The sequence below is a fragment of the Pollachius pollachius genome (genome assembly GCF_949987615.1).
Source record: "Pollachius pollachius genome assembly, chromosome: 10".
Lineage (NCBI taxonomy): Eukaryota > Metazoa > Chordata > Actinopteri > Gadiformes > Gadidae > Pollachius > Pollachius pollachius.
The window spans coordinates 951,044-978,701 of NC_136943.1; the positions used below are offsets into that span (position 1 = coordinate 951,044).

The window sequence follows — 27,658 nt, forward strand, 5'->3', positions numbered from 1 at the left end:
CTCTGGCGGACTTCGAGGAAGTACTTTATTGCAATCATCCAACAGCCAACAGCCAACCACCAACCGGATTGGCACATAATACATGACCTATAAAAACGATAAGCATGGTTCAGGAGACCAAGAACAGTTGTCAAGAAGAATAAACATTGGAACAGTTAAGTGTATATATATATATAAAAAAAGTTCAGTCGGATTCAGAAGGTAGATCGATGGTCAACTCGTTGATGGTCTGGAGGAAGGTGTTCAGCTCTGCCGAACCATCACCTGTAGAGAAGGACAGCGCAACGTCAGCCTGTGTGAAGGACACCCATTGGACAAACCGTTGGCAGCATTCCGTTGCGCTGTGGTCGCACCTGAGCCGTGTTGAACCTTGAATGATGACTGCGCAGTGGTGCACGGTTCAATCGGTTCAAAGTCCTCTTCTGGGACACCGTAGCTTCGAGGAATGGACGCCAGTCCAGGCAGCCCTAGGCAGCCCAGATGAACCAAGTCCTCTGGTACATAGTGCTTTTCAAACTCTACAAAAAAAAATTAAGTGCCTTAATGCAATGCACGTCCAAAACAAAAATATTGCTGTACAAAAAAAACAAACAAAATGAGTGGCATCGAATAACCTGCACAGCCCAGCAGGGAAACAAAATCTAAGGCTGGCTGGTGTTTAGGGTTGACAACTTTACCTAAAGCCAACATAGTTATTTACACCCCACTTTAAATGGTTACTAGTAGTAAAATGTGTATTATACTAATTAATAGAGGTAAAACAGATACATTTGGCTTCCATTGCACAGGTACCCAGTAATCAGGCATTTTATTTTGTAAACCCACGATTTGAGGCGAGTGGGAATGTGATAGTACACCAAGGTAAAACATAAATAAAAAAGGGGGAATAAAGCATCCCCAGGCCCCAAGCCAGTCTACCTGGCAGGTAGACTCAGGGGTGACAGAGGGGACACACAGCAGCAGAACCTGGCGAAGGGAGCGGTTACCTAATGGGTCGTAGGGTACACATCGCTCAATGTCTGGGTACTCCTCCACTTTGCTCTGAGGAATGCATTTGACTTTAGTTTCCTGTGTGGGGAACAACAACAAACAGATGCTCGTCATTTCACTCAACGTTGGCTTTAGTACTCACACATCTGCGACATCCTGTTATTTATAAGTCAAGGGAGGTTTTTAAAAATCCTAGCTATAGCCTCATTTGCCAGTTGCTTTGGATAAAAGTCATCAGTTACGTGCAGTTGTTAGGGTGTTTAACTCCCCACTGAAAAGGTAGCCAACCCTGTCCAAAGCCGGCCTGTAAGCATCCTTAGGCTGTGTTCCTAAACCCTACATATTCATTCATTCATTCATTCATTCATTCATTCATAACGTTTCTTTTGACGGTTCTCACCTGGATCTTCTGAGGTTTCATCTCGTGCCTGCCAGCTGAAGGGGTGCCACTGATCTTGTTCACTGCGCCCAGAGCCTTACGAGCAGACTGTACTGGGGTGAGGAGCTTTTTGGCATGCTTGGGCGTTTTCAGCAAATTCCCTGGAGGAAAGTGGCAGAACAAAATGTTACAATAGAACCGTATAGTCATACAAGTTTGTTTAATCATCACGTAGTACTACATAGAACGTACCGGGTGCAGACAGGAGCCGCTGCCGTGCCTTCAGGGCGGGCCCAGGGAGACTGAGGTTTTCCCTGTCTGCAAAGATGTTTGCCATGTTTTCTGTGAACAGATGACAGGTCAGTTGAAAAGGAGCACCGAAAATTCATTCATACCAGTCCCTGCAGAAAAACTCGATTGTTCGATCGCATAATTCAACGCATAATCAGCCAAAGTCCGCGTATTCATGCGGGGGCAGCATTTTTTCAAATATGCCGCACTTTCACCGCATAAGTTGCTGATTTCCACGCAAAATATGCGGGGCTTGCATGATTTAATAATCCCCGCATTTTCGTTGCAAAAAAAGTCACATATATCCTAGCAGAAAGTAGAACAATGTTACGTTCACTCCACACAAGAGCAGCCATTTCCCCCTGTTGCCATGGTAACGTTACGAAGTGACGCAATTACGCGACGTGAGCGTCATCGAAAAGCTGCGTTTTTCGTAAGTTTCCGCATTTTTCTCGCATATTTCATCGCATTTTTTAACAAAACGTGCCGCATAATCAAGGATTTTTGTCCGCAACAATAAAAAAAAAACGCTGCATTTTTCTGGAGGGACTGTCATACTGTAGGGCTCACAGAGAAAGTAACCTGAACGAAAGGCAATGGGGAAGACCGTAATGGACGAACATCACTTTGTAGTTGAGCGTGTAGTGTAGGACATATTAAGCCCGAAAACATTTTTCAAATGCATTTAAACTAAAATGGCAATTAACTTCGTGCTAGCTCTTAGTGCGTGTTGTGGAGCTAGCTTGAATGGCAAGTAGCCTAGCTAGTAACCTAGCGCAAGTGGCCCAAAACGAGTTCCTAAGAGCGTTCAGGAATTCAGAACACTGTCAAATGCAATTTAAAAGATAACTTTGTTTAGATATGCAGGTCAACGACGCGTCAAGTCGTTAGCTTGACAGCTAGACGAATCGTTTGCAAATGGTATCACTGTCATCAGGCAGGTCACATTTACCAAAAAGTTAACCAACAAAACGCATTAAAACTACGATAAACCGAACTTTGACCAGCTTCTCACCAGGTTTAGGTCAGGTAACTGTTGAAGGGTAGCTGGAGCTCGGGTTGGTCCACACGGTGCTGGAGCTCGAGTTGTTTTGGTATGAACTCGGAGGGCGTGGCCAGCAGCTCTCGCGGCTGCTTTTTAAACCCCGTGGCTCGTGACTCTATTGGTTCAAACGGTCGCTTCAATGGACGGTTGGCGTAAACTGCAAGCAACAGGTACAGACCGCCCCAAATACTCGCTATGATACATATAAATATACAACAGGTAGAAACAGACCCAAATACTCAATATGATACATGTACGTATACATATATACAACAGGTACAGACCGCCCCAAATACTCGCTATGATACATATAAATACACAACAGCTAGAAACAGACCCTAATACTCAATATGAAACATGTACATATACATATATACAACAGGTAGAAACCGACCCAAATACTCACTATATATATATATATATATACATCCGGTATAAACCGTACCAAATAGGTGCTCACAGTCCATATATTTATGTATACATATCTAAACAATAGGTACAAACAGCCCCCAAATGCTCACAATGATACACACACACACACACACACACACACACACACACATACACACACACACACACACACACACACACACACACACACACACACACACACACACACACACACACACACACACACACACACACACAAGGACCTGCTGTATACAGTTCCGGTCCTAAACACAAATTCTACATCTTTCAAATAGTTACACCAAATATTTTCGTTTTCTGTACAAAAAGCCCCAAATACACCATTAAAAACCCTGCCAAGAGGTTGATTTATTTCACCTCTAGCCAGGTAGGATAACAATTATGCAAATATTACACTATTATTCTACATTACATGCAACATTACATGCAAGTAAAAATGCGTAATCAAATAAATGGCCAAAAAAACCTATTTTTTGTGTTATATTATCCTAAACATAAGTGGTAGTTAATGTTGAACGATAAACCCGCCACAGTTTGATGGGTCAAACGCCACCCTATCGTCGCTGTAATCAGAGGGCTCCATCTGCCACTCTGATAGGGGCTCACCATCCGCCACTAACACACGTTACTAAGCCCCCCACACGCGTACACATCTGGATCCACTCGTTTCAAGCACACCACGGTACACATATTAAAACGAGACCGCCCGAGGAGCCGTAGCGAACCATTCCGTGATTATAAATATATACACAAATATACGGTGTGTTGGTACAGTCCCGACAGGAGGCCTTCGCCCTCGGCTTCCTGGAGCGGAGAGGTTCGTCCCAGCAGCAGCTTCAACCATGGCGTCCACGGAGATAGCCAGGCAGGCGGTGAGTAGCCAATCTGATTAATTAGGGTTTAAGCGTGGTACATACAGGGATTAATTAGTGTTATTATGTGCGCCCGGGCCGTTTCCAAACGCTATGTGTTTAAAACGCGGAGGTGTATATCCCCTGCCCTACGCCCTTATTATCACATTGTCCCGTTTCCTTTCTGTATGCACACAGTAAACGCTCATTGAAGCCGAAGCCATTGTATAACCAGGGGGGCGGGGGGCTTGTTAAGGGAATATATTGAAGCATTTAAACATGTATATTGAATATATACAGGCCTGGGCTTTCTGATGGACACGGGACATTGTGCTGCCGTTATTCGGTGGTCGCCTAGCGCACGTTTCTTTCCATCCTCATTGATGGTTTCGTCCGTCATGTGTTTTTCTTTAAATAAACATATCATGTATTGACTACTGTGTTGAAACAAGGATGATATGATACAACATGGAACGGCACGCCATTCATTCTTCACGCTCTTGTGATCTGCAGCGCCATCGGGCTGGATCCCGTTATGTTTCGTCCTCAGACCCGTTAGATCCATCGGGCGTTGTCTATGGATGCAACTGCTGAGCTATAACATTTGTCTTTAAAATCATGGATTTAGACTTCGCTACCAGTTTGAACCTATTTCGATGACGGCAGCGTATGCGCCCAGATGCAATGTGCAGGAAATGGCTCACAGGAAGCCCTCCTAACTGAATAAATCTTGGGTCTCCTGTACGCCTGATTTGATGTGTTTTTCTGCCTTAATGTCTAAAAAACATGGGATATTTGGCTGGTGCTCAGTTGAATCCTGGAATCTGCCACATGTTGCCAAGGAACAGTGTATTTGCTCAGCTGAGTTCCCCACACTTTTCAAATAGCCCTTCAGCTGTTTAAACTAATGTTAACTATCTAGTTAATTTACAACTGTTTAACACAAGTGTGGGATAGTCGTTTGGGAACTGGACTGTTTTTATCTTACAGTACCCTTATACCTTGGAACAGTTGGCTATATTTGTTGACTGTTTTACACAAACCACATAATTGTTGGTTTTTGCAGAGATTTGGTTTTCGGAAAATGTTAGCCTATAATCTAAATGTGTTGCTTTCTTGCACCTCATAGTGTAGACATTGCCTTACGTGAGATAAATATGTAGCAGGAAGTTGGCATTTCTTTACAAATGTTAAATTGTGGTTTTATACTAGTGGTGAAAGTTACTGACAGGAAACAGGAAATGAGACAAGGCTCCTGAAAGCTGAATTCTCATAGATGGAAGAAATGTAGTGACACGTATGGTTAAGAAGAACTTGTTTTCCTTATTACAAAGTGTGTTAAATTATAAACAATGTGATTGCATGTAAGGCAACAACATGTGGACCATCAGGGTGGCCTCCTCAGTTGATGAAAGACGTATACATTAAATTTGCATAATGTTTAAATTATATAACACTCCTTTTCCGACAGGGAGAGGGTGCCCGCGCAGTCCCGCTGGCCGGCCATGTCGGCTTCGACAGCATGCCCGATCAACTGGTCAACAAGTCTGTCAACCACGGCTTCTGCTTCAACATCCTCTGTGTTGGTGAGTGATTCTCACACGCAAGCACCCCCCCGGCCATCATTCAGGGATCGTTTGCTTCAGTGTACAAAGGCATCGAGGTTCACCTCTTGGTTAGAGACCCCTTCCAGATTGTGGAGCACATGTCTTTTTCCTGACCTGGTGATTGGCTTAATGAGGTGTTTTACATCAATGACAGTGTTTCAAGATGGAAATGTGTGTCCATCAATGTTATAAATGGTCATGGTTCAATGTTTCCTTAAATGTATAAGATATAGATGAATGTCGATGATGGAAGAAATTAAATTGAATGTAATGACCTAATATTTTCAATTCAATTTTAATATAAGGAGAGTTTTTAGAAGTAATTGGACTTAAATTAAATCAAAGAAAGCGCTGGCCAACAAGGCCATTTTGCCATCTTAAATCCCAATAAATTATAATCCCACTCGGGGACCGGTGACTCCTTAGGACATTAAAGGAACAAAAATCTACTCTGGCTTGACAGGAAGTAGACATATGTCCAGGTTGACCCCTTCCATAAAGCATCCTGTGTGGAGGATGACGTATTAGAATAGCACCGATATTAGGGCTAATGTAATGACTCTGATAAACTGATAAACTGAGTATGTTTAGAACAGTGAGGACGGTGGGGTAGTGAGTGAGTGAGTCAGCTGACTGCCTCCCTCTGTAAAATGGAAGTCAGACATCTGTTTGCATGAGTCTGTTCTTTCTCATCTTGTCACAATAGATCTTGGCTTTTAGATGTGTTGAAGCAAGTCTGTTGTACCCCCTGCCTTGGGTATACGTTGTTCTCCACAGCAAAGAGGATTGTATGTCATGACACCATTCAAAACGAGGTCATCAAATGATGGTTGCTGAAATTATTTTCTTGTGAAACTGTTGCGTCATGCTCCTTAAGACCTCTAGGAGTGAGTCTGTTCTAGTTTCTGCATGTGTTTAGAGAGTGAGGATAGTGGCATCTCATACAGCAGCATCTAACCATAACCATTGCTCCCTTTTTGCCAAGTACTGTTTTAGTACTTGGCAAAAAGGCGTTGGACTCATTGTCCATGAAGTACTTGCTTTTCAAGAATGTGCGCAGCTGACCGCAGCATCCATTTAAAGCCCGAAAGGGTTTGCTTTGAAAAACAATAAAAAGGGCTAGAAAAAGCAAACTGGTGAGCAGTGACAACAAACCCAGTCCAACCATTAGTACTCCCAGAGGGGCCATCATGGAGATTATTGATTTGGTTTATTTCAATTTAATTTCTTTTACGTCTCGTTTTAGGGAGATGTGGTTTGTTGTTAATCAAACAATACCAGTTTCTGTCGTCTTCTCTGGCTGGACAGCGTATGCTAGGGATCAGGTGTCTGGTGTTATGCTCTCTAATAGACCTGCACACCACCTTCTGAGAGGCTCGTGTTTCACTAAGAAAGAGTTGGGCTGCTGTGGCCATTGTTCAGGGACCAACATTCGATTGGCCTGGGCATTAAATCACACTCTGAAACAAAGGACAATATAGCGAACAAAACCTAATTTCTTATTGTTCCCGAACATTACAAGTGAGACCTAAGATATGTATCCGAAACTAAAGCGCACACACATTTGGGGATCCAACACAACAAGCCATGACTATACAGTTACACCCTTAAGCCAACAGTCTTTGTTACCCAGCGTTGGGAGTTCCTACGTTCAAGTCTATGGTGAAGGCCTATGCATGCCAATGCTTTTTTGGATTGTATTCATTCCCTGGCACATAGTTGTATGAAAAGTGTTTTTATTTGAGTGAGGTGACGTCAAATCCTTACTTTTAAATTCAAGATGGGTTGCATGAATACCTGGGATGTGCACTAGGTGTACGTTCAAAAACATATATTGTTAAAAGCGTTGTTGGTGCCTTCCCGTGTTGAAGCCAGTCTGACCGAAGAATCAGCCTTGTACAGTGTATACCTCAACAATGCCCAACCAGCCTGTTTTCCCACTGGGTTCCTAAAGGGGAGACCGGGCTGGGGAAGTCCACCCTCATGGACACCTTGTTCAACACCAAGTTCGAGGGCGAGCCCACTCAGCACAACCAGCCTGGAGTGCAGCTCAAGTCCAACACCTACGAGCTCCAGGAGAGCAACGTGCGGCTCAAGCTCACCGTGGTCAACACTGTGGGCTTTGGGGACCAGATCAACAAGGAGGACAGGTGAGCCCAACCTGAAGCCGTGGTAGGACATTAAAAAAGAAAGAAAAGCCAGCAGCAAAGCCATGGGAACACTGAGTGTGAGTTTCCCCCTGGGGACGAGTAACGTATACGTTTGATGTCTGGGACACTTGATGCGCGCTCCCTGCTGCAACGGCTGGAGTCATTGTAGATTTGCTTTCACTCAGTGAATATGGAGCTATTGGATTGAGCCCCGGGGACTGTAACCAGGCTAAGGTTGGCCTAGCGTTTCCAAATGGAGCTTTCCATTGCCCCAGTCCACTATGGACAAACAACAGAAGATAGGCACGTTGCTGTTTAGAAACAATAAGGAGCAAACGATTTAAAACCTGACTGGATGACCCGGGTCGGCCGCTCCTTGCCTGGCGAGGCAGGACTTTACATCGTCCAGCGGCAGTTGGCCGTGTAAAATGACATGCATGTGTCGGTGTCATCTTTCAGCTCTTCCCTGAATGCAGCGATGCATGTGTTTGAAAGCCTCTTGTTAGATCCATGCTTGACTTTCAGGAATTCAAGTTATTTTCTGTTCATAGTAGCTGCTGGTGCAGGCCAGGCTAGTAGAAGCCCCTGGGTCCCATTCTGTGTCACGGTTTTATTTGAGTCGGTCAAGGTTAATTCCCGTACTAATTAAGAAAAATGTATTTGTCTTCCTCAAAAAAGGAACGAGCCGTGGTTTTAATTAAAATTCGCCAGATTTCCCCGAAGGGTTGTATATATATATATTGATTGACCAGTGCATCAATTGATTTGACCCCATTCTCCTGTTGACAGTTACAAATCCATCGTGGAGTTCATCGACGCCCAGTTTGAGGCGTATCTACAGGAGGAGCTTAAAATCAAGCGCACCCTACACAGTTACCACGACACGCGCATTCACGCCTGCCTGTACTTCATCGCGCCCACGGGACACTCCCTCAAATCGCTGGACTTGGTGACCATGAAGAAACTCGATAGCAAGGTAGGGTCCTCGCCACTACCGGCCTCAAAATGTGTTTTTAACTTGAGTCGCTTATCTAGAAACGAGGTGGCTGCCATCATTCCTTTATCATCGGATCCTCGGGGTAAAAGTCTGCAGAAGGTTCTTGCATGTCATCCTAACCTCATTGTTTTAAAACCGAGGTCCAGCAAGTTCCATTTGAGAAGCTTGTATTCAGACCTGGTTGGCAATAAATAGATGGCTATCATGTCTTCAAATGTGTGTAGGCGTCATGACACGTGCATACGCTACGTTCATACGGGGTCATCGGCTCTCGTCTCGTTGCTGCATCAGGAGTAGGTCAGCCGTAAAGGGTTGTTGCCGTGGTTACCGCGGCCTCATCCCTTTCCCGAGGCGTCCTTCCCTAAAGTTCCCATTTGCATCGACCCCTCTGGCTGTGGAACAAAGCGCCGCCTCACTGTGGGCCAGAGCAGCTGTAGCGGGGGACAGACGGCGACTCCACCGTCGCGGGCAGACAAACCACAGTGTGTTACTTTAGTCATGGCAACAGGGAGATGTATTGACTAGAGCAGAGATGCAGCCCTTTTAAATCTGCCTTGAGGGTCCTTGATCTAAACATTACATTCCTACGGTTATACAAGCGGCGATCTCAGGCAGAGCGGCGGTATACCGCTCCCAAAATGGCTGGAAGGAAAACGTGATGGAGGTGGAGAGTGTGTCGGTGGCAACACGCTTTACTATCACTGTTGTGTAGGAGGGAAAAGATCTTTGGTTGCCCATCCAATGGTGGGTGGGTGGGATTTATTTTTTGCTCTCATTCTGCTTCCAGCATCTCAGTGGTATCCATTTCTTCCACCAGAAATTGAAATCAAAACCTCTCTGCCGCTTCCTCCCAACCTCACTGAGGATGGATATTAGGATCATGGGACGATGGTTGTTGAAAAGCACCCTATTCCGACAATAACGGCCATGTTTGGAGAGCTCTTATGATCACGGGACAAAACCTCTGGGCACTGTGCACTGCAGAGGCTATTTTTACTGCACTTGTCGAGGCTGCGTGGATGTCGGAAACACTCTGAGTGGCCTGATTACAGCCAGAAAAGAGATCCCTGAAGCTAGAAAGAGAAGTGGTACAGAAATATGCATTATTCCGCTTTTGTACACTTTCGTAAACGAACACAGTGCCCAACACATCCCCTGCTACACCGGCCAGCCATGGTCATGCGTTTGAATATAGTCAAATGATTAAACCGTTCTCTTCGCCCAGCGACCTACACCCCAGTAGGCCTGAGGCTCACCCCCTGGGGTTAGCATTGTGGCTTCAGTTCCGTACGTTTCAGCACACCTGCCCCCCCCCCCCCTTTGTTTACGTGGGGTTCCTTCGGGTTATCCGCTTTCCTTCCGACTTCCGAAGACACGACTGTAGTCTGAATAGGCTACGTAGCAGGATACTAAACATTGCAGGACACCTGGGTGCTAAAGGTTAAAGGCCCATCCAACAGAGTAAAGGGGCGGGGGTCAGCATAAAACCAAAGCCAGCTGTCAGTCACCGTGTTAAGGTTGATGTTATTGGAAGAAATACCTGTCAGTTTAACGCCAGTGCAGGAATTTGTCATAAACCAAGCAAGCGCGAACAAATGTTTGGCCGTAAATATATCAGAAATACTTACATTGAATGTAAAGAAATGGGTCTATATCTTTGGGTCAAGCGATTAAACTATAGGTTTCCCATTTTGGAACTCTAACGGCTAACTCTTATTTTTTGAGAACTGGAAGTCATATGGTCCAGATGTGTTGTAATGGTTGAATGGCAGCGTTTAAGATTGTATCCCTGCTGCTTGAAAGTACAGACAATGCCTCTTGTTAGGTTTTGACCGAGAAAGACAAAGAAATAAGTACATATATCTGTTTAGTCATCCTTTCAGTGTTGATCAAGCAGCTTTCAAGGGTTTCCTGTAGACATGTGAGTCAAATGCAAAAATAAATGCTGTTATTTTGCATCCGCTAGTCGAAGTAATAAAGGGATATTTTGACTAATCAAGATTGGATGGCTGATGTTGTGCCCGGGAAGTGAATGTATTCTTTAACGGCTGGAATATCAGCTTGCTGTTTAAGAAGACCAATATCTACTCTTTAGAACAGCTTGATGGGCATGTGTTTTGTATGTCTCATGTTTTACCCTATTTCTATATTTAGACTTGCAGCAGACCCGATCCCCGCCAAGCTGTTCCACATGTAAACAAGTACACTTCAAATGTTATGTTTTTGGTTTCTCGTCGCCTCAACATCTCTGGTGTTCTACTTTGTTATCAGGTCAATATTATTCCAATCATTGCCAAATCCGATGCCATTTCCAAGAGCGAGCTGACCAAGTTCAAGATCAAAATCACCAGCGAGTTGGTCAGCAACGGGGTCCAGATCTACCAGTTCCCCACGGACGACGAGACCGTGGCCGAGATCAACTCCACCATGAACGTGAGTCCCTTTCTATGTCACGTTCTTGTGTTCTTATGTTCAATCTACAAAGTGCCGTCTCATCGTGTACCTCACGGTACGCCTCCGGGACATATCATGGGAGCGCAAGGCAGCGCAAGTGCCATCTGTGTCCACTGGGGTTGTCAGGAAGCCTCTGTGGGAGGCTGTGGGTTCTTCAGAGCGGCGCAATCGGCTCGATCGTCTGACGGCAGGAAGCCCGCGCTGTGGGAACGGCCCCAAATGGCCAGTGACACATGACCCAGCCCTCACTTACGACACCACACAGAGTCATGGGAGGGGGAATAGTGTGAGCTCCCATGAAGCTGCTCTTTTTACCGCTAACTGATGTTTGTGTGCGTGAGCTAATGGTTGAACGGATCAATCGAGCCCTGAATCAGGGCTCTGTGGCTGTGCTAAGCACATGGATAGATGCTGTGCCTTGCTGAATATCTGTGAAACGCTGCTGTCCTCCCCCCCGTCAGCCCCCCACCGCTGCTCCTCCTGGTTGACATTCCCTTCTTCTGACAAATGCCAGACTTCCCACGTCCATTTGCTTCCCATTTGTTCAAAATAGTTTGCTGAAATGCTGAGTAAACACTGACGTGCTTTTGACTGATGTTTTATAAAGTAGATACTTAAAAAATATATATAACTATTAATTGAAGGCTAAATATTTATATGTTATTGTTATTCAGCAGAATGTTGATTAGTATGAGTAACATCTGCTTAACCCAAAACAAACGTAGCTAGAAACAACTTGAGTAATAGGTTAGGTCAGCGCTAGCTTTATCACTCTCGTTGTTTATGGAGACATGGAGCAGCGGGAGGAGGAGACTGGGAATACTGACAAACCAGAGCATGAGCGAACCACGTCCCAGCAATTTTAAAGGCTCTATCTCTTTTCGCTTGAAATCGGAGGATGGCGACGATAGCAGCACTTTACGTAATTCACTTCCGTGCGCTTATGTTGACTGTACGGGTCTACGTGTTGTAAAATATGAATACAAGTCTCTCCCCACCCCCCCTCCTCCCGTGGTCCACAGGGCCATTTGCCATTCGCCGTGGTGGGGAGCACGGAGGAGGTGAAGATCGGGAACAAGATGGTGAAGGCTCGGCAGTACCCCTGGGGGACGGTGCAGGGTAAGCCCGGGCCACGTCCTCCCACAGGAAACGAGGGGGGGGGGGGGGGGAGACCCCTTCACTCCCCCTCTGCTCTCCCCTCCTCTCCCCTCCTCTCCCCCAGCTCCAGCGGTCTCAGCCAGTAGACGGGGGCGGCGGTTGTGTTTGTCACGCGGGATTACATGTGTTATTCAAACATGTCTGTCGCCGATTACTCTGTGGCCGTTGAGACGCTGTCTCGTCCAAAGGGATTCACCGGGAATTTAAATGCATTCATAATACGTCATGAAGGCATCTCCCTCAGGGATGTCCACAGGTTAAACGGCAGCCATTGACCCGTCAAACCCAGAACACCCTCGCCACTATATTTACTGTACGTCTAATGGGCAGATGCAAGCGGCGTCCCAAGTGTTATTTACAGGAATGGAAAGGATAGGGGAGAACATAAAAAAAGGAGTCGCATGTATCCGAGCCATCTATTCGGGACTGGAATGTTGACCCTGGTTGTGGCGAGGGACGATGGGTTTTCTAGAGACGTCAGGTTTCACCAGCCCCTCCGGTCCGGTGCAACCACGGAACAGGGAAACTTGGATTCATGTGTTGGAATCATGCTGTACCTGACGGTACGCCCCCCTCCCCCACCACACGGTTCACAGGCCACTGCAGCCGTCGGGACATTAACCAGGAGGTCTCCAGAGCTGCGAAACTTTGTTGTTAGGGTCAGATGTACAATGATTTCATTGATTTAGATATCGACCCTTTCTAATCAATATCTCACACCAATGTAATCCCGACTCCATTGGGGTGTTGAGTCCGATGCAGCATTATGGTTAATGTGACTGGAGCATCTAGAACGCCTCTATTAAGTATATGCCACATCCCATTGTATGTTTTACTGTTCCTATACTATGTACTGAAACCGGGTAAAGGGTTTGTGCTGGGTCATGCCTTCCCGCCACAGCTTAAGGCCAACCCTTTAGGCCTGAGTCCGTCCCTCGGCCTGGGCCTGCATGCTGCATAGCAGAGGTCCAATGCGTCCCCATTCGTTTGGCCAGTGGACCCATTGTCCTCTGTAAACCGTGTGCCAACGGACACGCCCTGAAACAAACCCCCCGGTGAACCGTGGTTCTGCACCGTGTCTAACGGCTGTGCTCTGGGGCTGGGCAGTGGAGAACGAGAACCACTGCGACTTCGTGAAGCTGCGGGAGATGCTGATCCGGGTGAACATGGAGGACCTGCGGGAGCAGACGCACACGCGCCACTACGAGCTGTACCGCCGCTGCAAGCTGGAGGAGATGGGCTTCAAGGACACGGACCCCGACTGCAAGCCCTTCAGGTGTGGCCCCTGGGGGGGGGGGGGCTCTCTGCCTAGGGCGCTGCACTGGGCTCCTCCCACAACTGGACACAGGCTGTCCCTGTTTGAACCGTGTTGTTGCCGAGTTAGTGTAGTGCTGGAGGAAGACCAGGTGTTCCATACTGCCGTGCCATGGATCTTTTCTGAGTGTGTGTGTGCATTTATTACGCAGCCTCACCCAGCCCTAGAGTGTATTCAGTCTGACCCGGGCCAGGTGAGGCTGATTAAGCCCCCCGTCAGCCATACCCACTCCATAGATATACCCCTAGTATATCCGATTTATTATCCTATTTCATCAACATCATTTACTTTTTTTCAGAATCATCCACCTTCGCTTCATATTGTATGAGTAGAGTGAGGGGGAAAAGGGGGAGACCCCTTCCATCCTAGGCTCGTTACATTACTGCTGCACGCTGTGAACCCTGGTCTATGAAGTGAGATCGCTGACATTATTCTTACTAACATGCATCCTTGCGCCTTTAGTCTGCAGGAGACCTACGAGGCCAAGAGGAACGAGTTCATGGGCGAGCTGCAGAAGAAGGAGGAGGAGATGAGGCAGATGTTCGTCCAGCGAGTCAAGGAGAAGGAGGGCGAGCTCAAGGAGGCCGAGAAGGAGGTGTGTGTGTGTGTGTGTGCGTGTGCGTGCGTGGGTGTGTGTGTGAGTGCTTCGACGCGCCGCATTACCTGTTTACAATACCATCACCATGAGACGTTTCTCCTCATTCCTGCTTCACTGAACCCCAACAATCCCCCGTGAACCTCGACACAGCTGCACGAGAAGTTTGACCGCCTGAAGAAGCTCCACCAGGACGAGAAGAAGAAACTGGAGGACAAGAGGAAATCTCTGGACGACGAGCTGAACATGTTCAAACAGAAGAAGACGGCGGCGGAGCTCCTGCTGAACCAGGCCCAGCAGGCAGGGGGCTCCACCACCCTCAAGAGGGACAAGGAGAGGAAGAAGTAAGTGCTCTTTTACTCCTTTTGGTTGAGTCGGAAAACAGAGAGTAGGACCCGCCGCTCGACTGCGAGGGCACCTCGCAGCAGCCTGGCACTAGCAGATAGACATTTGCGTTGTATTAACGTCACTTCAACAGGCTTAATGATCTCAGTGGAGCGATGTGGTTGTAATGTGTATAACCTGTAGGGGGTTATTATACAGGATTTAGCCGTCTGTTTACTTTTTACTGTTTACTGAACGAAACATTTCTTGTGTATTGCATTTACTGATTTGTATGCTTTTTGTGTGGTTTTGCCTAAACTCTCCGCTTTCGACTGCGATAAAGGTACGGTGGTTCATTCAGGTGTCTGTTCACACAAGGGGCTGTACCCTCATACGAACAATCCCTTCATGTCTCACTGATACCGTCATTAATGCCAACCGATCCTGAACCTTGATTGGGTTTTGTATTATCAACATTCATCCTGAACATCTGCAGATGTAATGAGTCATGTCTTGTTCATGTGGCTGGTCAAGCTGCTTTGGTAACTCCTCCTGATTGTATGTTCAAGCTGATGAGACCCGCTGCTGTTTAAAAAGGACCAAGACTTTTGCACTAAAAACAGGTTATTGTTTTTTCCCTTTTTCAAACCTATTCTCCTCCCAGCCTCCCCACTTCCCTCTGTTCCCTCTTTAACACAACCCCTCTAAACAGGAAGACCCCAGATCCCCACCCTTCTCCCATGTTCTGCCTTTCATAACCTTCCTAACCGTATCGCCTTCCCTCTAGGCCTCGTGACAGTCGTACCGATGTGTATGGATGATTAAGTTACCGCATGTTGTTGTTGTGCTGATGCATGTAATGTTTTCCAGTTAACTCCCACCTACCCCCCTCGCTGCCCACTGCATGAGACCCTCTCCCGGTAAGGTTTCCCTCCTCAAATAGGAAGACTTTCTCGACTGATTATCCCCCTCCCCCTATCGATTTATAGTGTTAATATTTGACTCTAACCCCCTCGAGTCCCCTTCCCTTTGCCCATCCCTACTGTCAGACAAAGAAGCATTCAGGGCCGATGGCCACCCACGGGGGAGGTTGGGGGGGCCCCAGGCCCTTCAGCTGGTATGGGGCCAAACCTGTTGGGTTGATCTCGCAGACACACGTTGCCCCCCCCTATGTAACAACAAAGGCCCAATCCTGAGAGAAATAATGTTAACAAAGAAGAGAGATGGTGGGGGGATAGAGGATAATGAAGACATCTGTGCGGCAAATCTGTAAACACACACACACACACGAACACACACACACACACACACACACACACACACACACACACACACACACACACACACACACAGTACGGGGGGAGAGTCCTCACAGAGACACCGCTAAGCACTGAAATGGTTACTCTTTCACTTACGTGGGAGAAACAAAGTAAATACAAAAACCAAATTATTTACGCAAAGTGCAAAATGATTGTTAAAATAGTTGTATGTTTAAATATTTACATCATTGCACACTTTTCAAAAGTGCGGTCCGTCGTCCCTGATTGCTTCTTCTCGTCAAAACAGCCCAGCTAACACGAACTGGAAGTGTGTGTTGTGCCGTTAATGTTTAATGGAATGTGTAGCCGTAGTTGTGTTAACACTTAGAAAGCAATAACCACCCTCTCTCTTATTTCCAGTTCTGGATTCCTGTTGAAAAGTGCACCCTCATCCCTGCTGTGAATGACTTGTCACCAAATCACCCTGCAGGGCCCCTATCCCCCCCCCCTTATCCCCACTGTCAACCCCGACACCAACCAAGCAACTAATATCGATTTGACTTTTTTATTTGACCCAAACATGCATCCTTTTTTGAACTGAATGACGATTTATTTGTGGTTTCGTACAAGCCATTATTTTGAGAAACCAAAACACACGGTCTTTGTAGATTTAGTGTGGCCTAGGACTTCCCCATCATTCATGTAAAACAGCCCGACGGGTGTGTGAAGCCTTCAATAACTTAAAATAAAAACACATTTCAGTCTCATTTTATGGACCAAAAAATATAAACTGAAGCAGCGATCTCATCATAAAACAGTGGCTGCGTTGGTCATTGCAACGGAATGGAAGGTGTAATGTTTGAGCCAACACATTCATTCTGCCGTCATCAAAGCAGGGTTGTCCCTTGAGTCAATCGGTTACAGTCTGACCAAGGACTTCAAACAAGGACGTTTCAACTATAACTGTTACATTTTGAGAAAGGGTTGGACTGTTAGTCTGTATCCTATTTGCTGGAATTCACTTCAGCCATAACTAGAATACACTCCCAATTTCTATTTGTATGTCCATAATGATATCATACATGGATTTACGGACTGATTCCATCATATTATTACAGGGCAGAGTGATCTTTCATTCTAGCCTCATGCATGAGCCAATACATACTCCGAGCCTATACCTCGCGGGTCTCTCATTCATACCTGTGTATTCGCCTTCACATTTGTGACGTATATTTTTTTTACAAATGTGATTTTTATTATTCCTTTATGTATTTCCTATGCCAACGCAACTTTTTATGTAACCTTAAAAGAAAGCACATTAAACTGACCCATACAGAAAACAAAGAGAAACATGTATCAGTGTTAAACCGATGGTATTTTATCTAAAGTGATTAATAAATGTGAACATTAACCAAATATGGAAATTGTGGCCACAATCCTTTGGTATAGTGTATGGAGCACGACATCCCATATGACATCACTTACTGATTTATTATATTTTGTGTGCCCACGTGATCCTTTTTAATGGAGGATACGTCATACAGAATGCAATACATTGGGGTCACAAATGTACTTGACTTTGAACACCATAGAAAAGGATATTGGTTCCCGCCTGACATTATCCATCTGAGCTTGTGAGGCTGCGCTTAAAATAAGCGTGTGTTAGTGTGTATGTATTCCACGCACGTCCTTGTTGATTTACAGCCTGAACACAGACGGCGTGCCAGCGACCATCTCAATTTTTCCGTGCGTTGGGGGGGCCCCCAGGGGCCTGGAGTTGATGGGATGAAAATGTACAATCAACGAGTGTTCCATATCTCCATCCTAATCCTCCCCTTAATAGTCTTGTGTATTCACTTTCCTTTGCAGTAATCCCTGGCTCTGCACTGAGTAGGTCTTCGGCCCTGAAGTATTGCTAAGGGACCAGGCTTTGTGGGTATTTAACACCCCGGGTTGTGACCAGAGCCTGCTTTGTGGACGCCACCCTTCTGTGTTTCCTAATTGTGATTCCCCCCTGCGTAATATGTGTTAACCATTCATATTGGTTGTTTTCTATTCCAAACTTCCGCCTTTTCTGCTTCTCTAACTTCAATTCTGATCGCCGGGCCGCAGAAGCTTTCAGATGTGCTCTACACACGTATGCTTAGTATGTATGCTTGACTGCTATTGTTTTGGCTGAGGTTGGTTTGATGGCAAACATGTTTTTCTTACGATTACCGGTCAAAGAAAAGACAATAAAATACCCACTTGTGTCTCTCCCAAATAACCCGGACCACCAAGTGAAGTCCATGTTCTCAGCAGGTTTGGGACGGCATGCAGTAGTCCATTAAAACACTTGTTTTCCCTGTAAAAGCATGAAGAGGACTAAAACCGCTGTGGTGGTCGTCCTCTGAAACATCTTCTGCAATCTCAAAGGGAATCCTAGTGGTTTCGTCCTGACTCTCGCTTGGCCATCTCCTCTAACCTGCCTCTCTCCCTCCCTCCCTCTCTCTGTTTCCTAGCTTTTTTTAATCTTGGCCGTCAGAAGAGGGGATTGCAGCTTCAACGAGAACTAAAACACCCAATACCTCCTCTGTTCTTGCTCCCTGCATCAACCTTTTTAATCTTGCATCTTTCATCTGATTTGTCGAATAAGGCCTTATGTGGACTCGCATGGTATTTATGATAAGGAATAAAATAAAACTGAGCCAACTGGGGAGCCTCAAACTTGACACTGCTGTCTTAAAAAAATTGGAGACTACCCTCGAAAAAAAGAAAACGAAACAGAGAGTTTTTTTGGGGTATCTTACACCACTGTTAATCCGTCTCCATTTTAAATAACATTGCAATTATCTCTTTCCTTTTTAATGGGAAAGCTTGTTTCTAATATAAAAAGTGCACTCAATGACATACCTCTTGGGTTAAGTATGTTATTAAGTATTGCTTATTAACAATAACAATTGTCCAACAAATAGTTTTTTTTCTTTTCAGTTGGAAAATAATGAGCCGTCACATGCTGAATTCATTACAACTCCATCACACAACCTTGGTATTATATAAATTTATATTAAAAAAAATCCCTGCAACAACTGAGTCCATACCTTTCTTAGGCACTTATTAAAAGGCATTATGGTCTGGATTACATGCTTGAGTACCATGGAGGTCACATTAAGTGCCCTCTTAAACATAGTGCTTTAACAATCACCCACCTATTCTGTATTTCGCATGCATACCTTATTTCATTACTGGAGTTATCATGACCTTTTCCCTTGTTTTATCCCTGGTTAACTACATTTGCAGTCTATATTGAATATTGTTTTTTTTTTATGATGCACATTTTTAATGTATATTTGCTGTCTTATAATTGTAGAACCCATTTGCCAAATATTACTATTAAGGTGTAGTTGGATTTTAACCCCACATAGTGAAGAATACCTGTGCATTTATATAATTTATAAGGATATATTTTGTGTATTGAAGTGGAGACCTGTTTATGAAATATTACCTTTGGATGTGGCTTTCACTGTAAAGAACTAAATGGTGTCAGGAAATATACATTTTTAGCATCTGTCATCAATTCTTGTAGTCCCAATACTTTTCCACAACGCATATTAGGCCTACTTTCTTGTAGTTTGAATCTGTTGTAAATTTTCAATAAAAACAATCCTATCCAAACATCTTGTTTAATGCCAAATTATTATAAAAAAATAGCATAAATAAAAATAGCATATTAATGAAACACTTGATGGTGTGGTGTTCATTCAAACGGTCCCACTATTTTAATTATTACTTTGGGTCCCGCAATGCATTGTGGGCCAGTGCAGTCAGTGACAGCCGCCATGATTCCTACAGTAGTCGGACAGAAAATGGACGCTTCTGTAGCGTTAACGGAGAACTAGTTGGTTGTGGCGACTTCCCCTACAGTTTAAACAGCCGTATCCAGAACAAGATTTGCATCGCTTTTTTAAAACTGCGGGCCGGTTTAGTCCTGAACGCTACACTGCAAGTTGTTGCGGAGTTGATGCTACTGGTGTTAGCTAAGCCAGCTAGTCTGCGTCCACACAACACTCACAGCTAGTTAGCTGTTAGCAGCTAGCTCGCTAGCCGATACACATCGCTCCGGTAGTTAAATTCTCCGCTAAATCGCGGATGATGATTCGCCGGACCGGGTCTACGTCGTAAGGTAAGACCCCAACACTCGTCTTCATCGTGATCCCGTAGCGATTAACGCCCGGCAGATGAGTTAATTTAGGTGGCAGGTTTCCGCTCGGGTTCTGGTCCAGAGAGCGGTGGGTTTTAGGGTTACTGCGTCACTCTGGTACGCAGGCCTCGTGCTGTTGTTTACCTCGAAAACCGCGTCTCCGGCGCCGCCATACGTGTGACAATGTACATGTGAGTGGTCGGTGAGGGGGGCCGTACCTGCGTGATTGGCGTGGGAAGGTCGGCGGGGAACAGGTAGTTGTTAGGGGCAGTGTTTTGATGATCGTTGTTGGGCAATCGTTTTCTGTATTGTTCGTCTGGTCCACGTCTTCCATAGAAAGTTGAGCCCATGATCTGTTGATTAACCTGTCTGAATAACACCGCACCTTTCATTGATAGGTATGGCCTGGCTCTGACTGTAAGGCGCTGGTAATGGCAGAAGGGCTTGGCATTGGCGAAATGCCCTCCTTTGACCTGAGTACAAATTCTGAAGCAAAAAAGAGACCCAATTCATCGGATGGCAGTAAGTGTTTACACATGCATGTATCATAATTACACACAATAAAACATTTTTTTAATTTACCCATGTGTATGGTGTACCGTTGACGCATCACGTCAATCAAGGTGCCTAAACATTGTCGTTGTGCCGTTTGTAACAGGAGAAGAGCCTATAAGGAAAATGCCCATATCAAAGTTTGGTGCCAGAGCGCGCTTTGAGCCTGTGCACTTTGTCAGTGGGGGGAGCAGTGGTGGCGGAGCCGGCACTGATGAGAAGGAGAACGACAAGGAGCGCAAGCGGAGCGATCCCCATGGCGCACGGTCGTGGGAGGCCGAGCAGCCCTCCTACGGCAGCGGGAGAGCCCAGGGATACTCCGCCCCCAGGTCCGCCTTCGACAGAGTGCCGTCCTTTGGCTCGGACTCCTGGAGGGATCGGGATAGAGACAGGACCAGGGATAGAGACAGAGACGTCCCCTCAGGTAGTATGAGTACTGGCCCTGGTCTAGGCTACGCAGCGCGCGGGGCCACCTCCAACTACATGGCCAAGACGCAACAGGACTACACCGCTAAATACGAAGCCCATGGCTCTCGGGGTTCCGATTCTTACTCGCAGCCCACCAGGCATGAGGGTTACAGCGGGGGGAACCGATCGACGGCGTGGGATGCCGGGCGGCAGGGGTCGGGCTATGGTCCCCAGGACCGCCCCTCCTCCTCTAGCCGGCCGTTCAGCCGGGTCTACAACAGCCCAGGTAGGGTCAGCCCCAGCCAGGCACAGTCTGCGGTGCTGCCCCCCCCTCGGCCCATACCCTCAGCCCTCATGGAGGAGAAACAGCGGCTGATTACCAGCGTGTCCGCTGCACTAGCCGTCTCCTTAAGAGACCCCATGTACATGACCGGGACCGACTCGCCCAACTACAACTTCATGCTGAGCCGCAGCATCCAGGCGTGCAAGACCAACCCCGAGTATATTTATGTCAACCTGAAGGATATCCCTCAAGCCGATCTCCCGAAGAATAGGAAGGTACTGACGGAGGGCTACGCGTGCGAGTTGAGGTGCCAGTGTGTTTATCTCGCCACTGGATACTCGGGCAGCAAGAACGGAGCCAGGGACCGTGCCTCCGAGCAGGCCGTGAAACTCTTCCTGAAGCCGGCTGAGGTTCGTATTGTGCAGCGTAAGTATAGACACTCTATTGTCACCGACATCGTGGTATGTCAGATGCACAGTCCCACCCCAGCCTTTTTGCCTGCCCTTCGTAACCCAGAGGACAAGCCGACGCCTAGCTCGAAGGGCCAATATGAGCCTGACAAACGTAAACACTGGACAGAATTTGTGGTCGTTGACAACGCTCACGATGCCATATGCATACTGAACAACTCTGCCGCCTTTAACCGCATGAAGATCGACTACAAGTTTGACCTGGTCCCAAACAGCAGTTACTGGCTCTGTAGCGTCTACCTGCAGGAGGAGCTGGTGGCCCAGTCTAGGGGCACGAAGAAGAGCTCGAAGCACACAGCAGCCGAGGAGGCAGTGAGGAAGCTGCGCATGAATCAGGCAGCCCGGGAACAAGAGCAGCAACAGCAGCAAGAGCAGCAGCAGCAACAGCAACAGCAGCATCCCAGAGGAAACCATCAGTCGGATCCCTCTAGTGGCTGGTTTGGCCAACAGGTCGGCAGGAAAAAGCACTTGAGTGAGTTGGTTATTCTTGAAAACTCAGATAATGCCATCTGCATCATCAACGACACTGCTCAGTTTAATAAAGTATCGGCCGACTACAAGTTCACCGTGTTACCCGACCACCGCTGGAGATGCGAGGTGTACCTGGAAGGACAGTATGTCGCCGCGGGTCTCGGGCCCAAAAAAATAGTGAAACACATCGCAGCGGAGGAGGCCCTGGCTACCTTGAGACAGACGCAGGCCGTGGTTAAGTCCAACCTCAGGAAGGATGGTCACTGTGATGCCATATCACGCCATCAGATCCTGGCGCGTTCGAACGAAGAGAGCATCAAGCAGGAGATCAAGGAGGACAACATCGGGAACCAGCTCCTCCGCAAGATGGGCTGGAAGGGAGGTGGACTGGGCAGAGACGGCGAGGGGATCGCAGAGCCCATCAAGGTCAAGGAGCAGTTCTCCAGAGAAGGTCTCGGTATGGACATGGACAAGCCTTCGAATCAGCTCAGCAAGCGAGACATCGAAGACATCATCCGAAACTACGCCACTTCCGACCGCCAAGATGACCTGCGCTTCTCCAGCGACCTGAACAACGACGAGCGAAAGCAGATCCACCACATATCTCAGAAATACGGCTTACGCAGCAAGTCGTACGGACAGGGCCGGCAACGCTTTCTAGTTGTCAGCCGCAAGGTTCATAAAGACCAGCTCATCGGTCAGCTGCTACAGGAAGGACAGGTGGGCCGCTACGAGCTGGTGAAACCTCAGGCGTCTCACTGATTTGCATGAACACTTGTTGGCATGGACCTCGGGACAAATGTATGACCGTAGTATTCATACTGGAGACTGACTCATACCACAAAACAGATTAATAGTAGGGTATCTTTTAGAAACTTGGATGTTTCTACATTCCTCTGCCGTTATGGTTTAAGCCTGAATAGGGTGTTTTAGTTTTAAAAAAAGATTGCCATTCCACAAGTCTATTGTTTGTCTCTGCACTACATGCTTGATTTCAGTGCTTTCATATTCAAATGCCTTGGTTATTTGATTAAACATCGCTGAAATTTGGACAGAAACCCTTCCTTTTTTCCCTCTAACTTTCACTGTAGCAGAATATGCAACTCTACATGTTAAGTACCATGACAGCGAAGAAAACTATATGCCCAATCTTACGTTGATAGAACTCAAATTCAGAATAGCACTTGCAATGTGTATTTTCAATTGAAAGCTACCACGTGTTAAACTATCTTCACATGGAATTGTGAAAGCTGTGATCTTGTTAACTGTCTGGTGTTTCATTTGTGTGAATGTCTGCTTGTTTTACATCTGTAATTGAATAAATTAAACCGGAAACCAACTAAACGTTGAGACGTAGATTTTCTCAAAAGGAACTGTAAAATAAAGGGCCATGACAAACGGCTTGTTAATTTTATCTACAAGAAAAGTATTTTGTTACATCCCACTAGTGGAAAGTTAAACTGAAGACTGTGTCTATGAAAAAGATACCAATGTTCAGGAAGTCGAGTCAGTTTGAGTTTATTTGTTGTGAAGGGGTAGCATAACATACTCAACCCAAGTGCCGGGAAAGGGCACATAATTCGATCCTTAACATGTCTGGATAGTCAAGTAAAGGAAATGTATATAGTCAAAGGCATGGCTTGAACATGTAGTCTAGAGCCAGTAACTAGAAATCCAGCCTGCATATCTCAAAGGCATTGATTGTAAGAGATGGATGTCAGCACCAGCACACCTTCTGTCACATACAGACCCATCGCACATTTTCTAGTAACCCATCATACATTTTCTTCAAAAGGTATTCAAAAATGCTAAAAAGAAACATAATATTGAACACATGGTAACATCCTCTAAAAATACAAATATAAATGTATGTTTTGACACTGCAACTGCAATCCACACTTAAGCTTAAGTACATGTGTCAATCATGGCCCAACCTTGGTGGGTGACTCAGAAAAATGTTTTGTTTGGAGGTGAAGGGAAAATTTGGTGCATCGAAGAAGTTACCCAGATCTAACCAGGTACATTTACTTTAACATGCTACCGCCCAACAACAGCATCTGCAGAAGGCGATGCCACAGCACGACATTATACAACTATAGCAACAGCTATGGGACAGACACATTAGAAAACTGTCAGATTGTGTGTATGATAGTTTTTCATCACATGATCTGCGTAGTCTTTACTCTTGTGGCGGACATTTTTTTTTTTATACTTTGCAAACAAACACGTGTCAACAATCGCGCCAACTCTGCTCGACAATAGCCGACACCCTCTTCTCGTACTCCCGCTTGTTCTCCTGGTACAACTGGGCGGCCTGGCTGTTGGCCGGGCTGTTCGGATTGGGCTCATCCAGTAAAGACTGAACAGACAAACAAAAACACATTTGAATCTTCTCCACAGCTGCGGCTCATGAAATGAACATACAACTCCTGGTTTACCCCATACCCCAGCAGTGATACTCTTGGAAGAATTATGCAGCTGCAAATATACTTTACAACACTTATTACAACTCTTTTGTGAATGGAAACACGTATGCTGTGGATGTGTGTGAATAGATAAAAATACCTGTATTGAAGTTAATATTGAAGAAACATCATAAGTTGGACTCCAGCGATTCTGTAGAATGTCTAAACATATGCTGCCATCGGCATAAACTGCAAAAAAAGAAAATGAAGGGAAAACATTAATACACTACACTTCCAAGTAGAATTTGACTTAAGGTTGAATGAATACTACTAGAACTTACCATTTGGATGAAACATTTTGGAGACAAAACGCACTGTTGGGGGTTTATTTGGATACTCTTCTGTGAACTCAATAGTGAGTTTAAAGGTTCCTAGGATTAAGAAAAGCAAGGCTTAAATCAAAATGCATGGGTTTAGAACATCACCCCAAGCCCTAGAGGGCTTCTATATGTCCCTCACCACCGCTTGAATTGCCCATAAAAAAAAATGGCATGTTGGAATAAAAGTGCCTTGAATATAACATTGATACAAGCCCAAAGCATCAGCTTCTATCTTGAGCTTAAATGACACGTCCTTCAAATGGTTGTTTGATTGGTTAAATAGCATTGAAAGGAATTGGGACAGAACTTAATTCAACCGTCATGGTAATTTGCCAGGTGTATTGAAACCAATGTACTTCATCAGCCAGGGCTGATGTGACCTAATGTAGACGTGGAGATAACCTACCATCTTCAAAGGGTGTTCCCTCTGGTCTAAAACAGGAACGAAAACATGATTAAGACACAACACAGTTTCATTTTTGGACACTGAATTACAGTAGTATTATTGGAATCTGGGACTCTTTAAAGCCACCAGTTGATACATAATATGATAGTTACAAAGTTTAGATAAAATGATCTTCGCATATTGAGTCTGCCATAATACTTACTGCATACGGTCTGACCACTTTTAAATTGACAAATGTTATACACTCACCCAAATATGACAGCATTCCAGACCATAATATTATTCTCGGACGGTGCTCCACTCACCCCGGCTGGGGGGTCTTCTTGCAGCCTTGCAACGCAATGAAGAACAGATTAAAATTTGACCAACACTAAGATGTCTAGATGTCAGGAAAGAAACACAAGGCAAAATAGAGAAGCTTACCAAAATAACCTCAGCCGTGCTGTCTGATACGTCTCGTAAAGACGATGATTTATACACTTTCCAAGGAAACAACTGGGGTTGCCATTGCCATCGAGCTTTATTCACGAGTAAATAAGGTGGATTTATCACCTCACGTTAAATCCCACTTGTGACCGCTTTGTTAATAGGTCAGAGTTCACAGGACTCCTGGGGTTTGACTGTACTCCACACTAGGAGCACGTGTTGAATGCGTTTTATAATCACGAAATAACATATTTTGATTACGTTAAACATCCAAGTTTTGCTAATGCAGGGAGTACAATCTCAATCATCGAGGTGTCCCCAGCGAGCTGCACTGGGCCAGACGCGCAGCCATATGTAATGGAGCGTATACCATAGACCCTGTATGCACTGTATGTGTATAAAACAACACTAAAGCCATCACGATCATTCCAAATTATTCAGATTTGGATCGACCACGACACCTTGCACCTAAAGATCAGCCACTACCCTGATCAGGGTTTCCTTCCGAACCCATTTCGACCAAGTTATTTCCATCTAAGATGAGTGACGTGACACCCAGCGTCAGCAGGCAGCTAGCAGCTACAGCTCACTTCTCATTGTCCTCAACACGCCTAACAGGTGGCCTGTCCCCCAATTAAACAAGGATTACGACCCAATAACCCCCAGGTATCATTTCATAAGCACATATCGGTGTCCGCTCAGGAGTTGTGGACCGTCTACACCATGTAAGCGACGGCTAGCGAAGCTAGCATGGGACGCTAACGCTAGCTCTAGCGTTACCATCGCTGCTTGTTTTTCGGTTTCCTTACCGTTTAAAATCTCTCATAAGTCGTCGTCTGGCCGGGGTTGACATCGTGGTCACGCGGTTGCCCTAATCGCAAGCATACAAGTTCACTTTAGATTGTAAACCCTGCTGGATTTCTTATACTTTATATTACGGCTAACTAGTGTTTATTAGTTGGTGAGTATCGGCTGCCTTTGGTGGCCTGCTGCCGTATCGAGTGGTCGGGCGATACCACTCTCTGCGGAGGGGGGGACTACACCAAATCTCACCCTGTGTTCTGATGAAGTAGGCAGAGATATATGCAAAATGTAACATCATTTACAAGATAAATGAGGACAAATAGAATGAGATGTATTTACAAGAGTAAGTGTGAAGTCATTTTTTGGCAAATACTCCACGTCAGTTATACCTGTACACCCGATGCCTGACTTGTGTCGTTCCAGTACGAATTACGTCATTTGTTTAGCAACAGTATTTTGGATGGAGCATAAAAAACAATTTCGTTAATACGGTAAGAAGGCATCACTCATGTTAAAAACATGAATGTAATAAATAAATAAGTCGTATCTAATGTTTCTACTACTAACCAAACTCTGATTGGAAAAGTGTCCTGAATTCCTGAAGTAAACAGCGTATCCTCGACAGACTGTTCAATAGGTTATCAATAAGGTGCGTGTCGTTAAGGTGGATGCTTTAAAATCCCTTGACTCTCAGAGATTGGCCAGAAGGTGTTGTTGACCAGTAGGTCGGGTTGACTAGTAGGTGATGTTGATCAGTAGGTCGGGTTGACCAGTAGGTCGGGTTGACTAGTAGGTGATGTTGATCAGTAGGTGGGGTGGACCAGTAGGTCGGGTGGACCAGAAGGTTGGGTGGACCAGAATGTGGGGTTGACTAGTAGGTGATGTTGATCAGTAGGTCGGGTGGACCAGTAGGTCGGGTGGACCAGAAGGTGGGGTTGACCAGAATGTGGGGTTGACTAGTAGGTGATGTTGATCAGTAGGTCGGGTGGACCAGTAGGTCGGGTGGACCAGAAGGTGGGGTTGACCAGA

General features: G+C 45.8%; 4 protein-coding genes across 6 annotated transcripts; 2 read left to right on the forward strand and 2 right to left on the reverse strand.

Annotated features, from left to right (window-relative positions):
- Nucleotides 1-5: 5 nt before the first annotated feature.
- Nucleotides 6-2,800, reverse strand: pttg1 (PTTG1 regulator of sister chromatid separation, securin). The gene is made up of 6 exons (XM_079745331.1): nucleotides 2,676-2,800; nucleotides 1,622-1,711; nucleotides 1,391-1,530; nucleotides 987-1,068; nucleotides 354-518; nucleotides 6-264 (listed from the first exon to the last, which is right to left on the reverse strand). The coding sequence occupies exons 2-6, from the start codon at nucleotides 1,704-1,706 to the stop codon at nucleotides 185-187; spliced, it is 552 nt and encodes a 183-aa protein (XP_079601457.1). The 5' UTR covers nucleotides 1,707-1,711; nucleotides 2,676-2,800; the 3' UTR covers nucleotides 6-184.
- A 1,025-nt stretch (nucleotides 2,801-3,825) lies between these two features.
- Nucleotides 3,826-19,488, forward strand: septin6 (septin 6). 3 transcript variants are annotated; one of them, XM_079744668.1, is made up of 11 exons: nucleotides 3,826-4,006; nucleotides 5,457-5,571; nucleotides 7,547-7,742; nucleotides 8,532-8,718; nucleotides 11,011-11,172; nucleotides 12,216-12,312; nucleotides 13,459-13,627; nucleotides 14,129-14,261; nucleotides 14,415-14,605; nucleotides 15,155-15,208; nucleotides 16,265-19,488. In XM_079744668.1, the coding sequence occupies exons 1-10, from the start codon at nucleotides 3,977-3,979 to the stop codon at nucleotides 15,156-15,158; spliced, it is 1,284 nt and encodes a 427-aa protein (XP_079600794.1). In that variant the 5' UTR covers nucleotides 3,826-3,976; the 3' UTR covers nucleotides 15,159-15,208; nucleotides 16,265-19,488. The 3 variants fall into 3 exon arrangements, with proteins under 3 accessions (XP_079600794.1, XP_079600792.1, XP_079600793.1); XM_079744667.1 differs by lacking the exon at nucleotides 15,155-15,208 and adding an exon at nucleotides 15,456-15,505 and having other exon boundaries at nucleotides 3,827-4,006; XM_079744666.1 differs by lacking the exon at nucleotides 15,155-15,208 and having other exon boundaries at nucleotides 18,346-19,488.
- A 177-nt stretch (nucleotides 19,489-19,665) lies between these two features.
- nkrf (NFKB repressing factor) lies at nucleotides 19,666-23,538 on the forward strand. The gene is made up of 3 exons (XM_079744324.1): nucleotides 19,666-20,006; nucleotides 20,423-20,546; nucleotides 20,683-23,538. Exons 2-3 carry the CDS (start codon nucleotides 20,456-20,458, stop codon nucleotides 22,968-22,970), a joined length of 2,379 nt encoding a protein of 792 aa, XP_079600450.1. The 5' UTR covers nucleotides 19,666-20,006; nucleotides 20,423-20,455; the 3' UTR covers nucleotides 22,971-23,538.
- A 172-nt stretch (nucleotides 23,539-23,710) lies between these two features.
- Nucleotides 23,711-26,830, reverse strand: ube2a (ubiquitin-conjugating enzyme E2A (RAD6 homolog)). Its single transcript, XM_079744475.1, has 6 exons — nucleotides 26,635-26,830; nucleotides 25,649-25,729; nucleotides 25,400-25,425; nucleotides 24,955-25,044; nucleotides 24,774-24,862; nucleotides 23,711-24,567 (listed from the first exon to the last, which is right to left on the reverse strand). The coding sequence occupies exons 1-6, from the start codon at nucleotides 26,676-26,678 to the stop codon at nucleotides 24,439-24,441; spliced, it is 459 nt and encodes a 152-aa protein (XP_079600601.1). The 5' UTR covers nucleotides 26,679-26,830; the 3' UTR covers nucleotides 23,711-24,438.
- Between the last annotated feature and the right edge of the window lie 828 nt (nucleotides 26,831-27,658).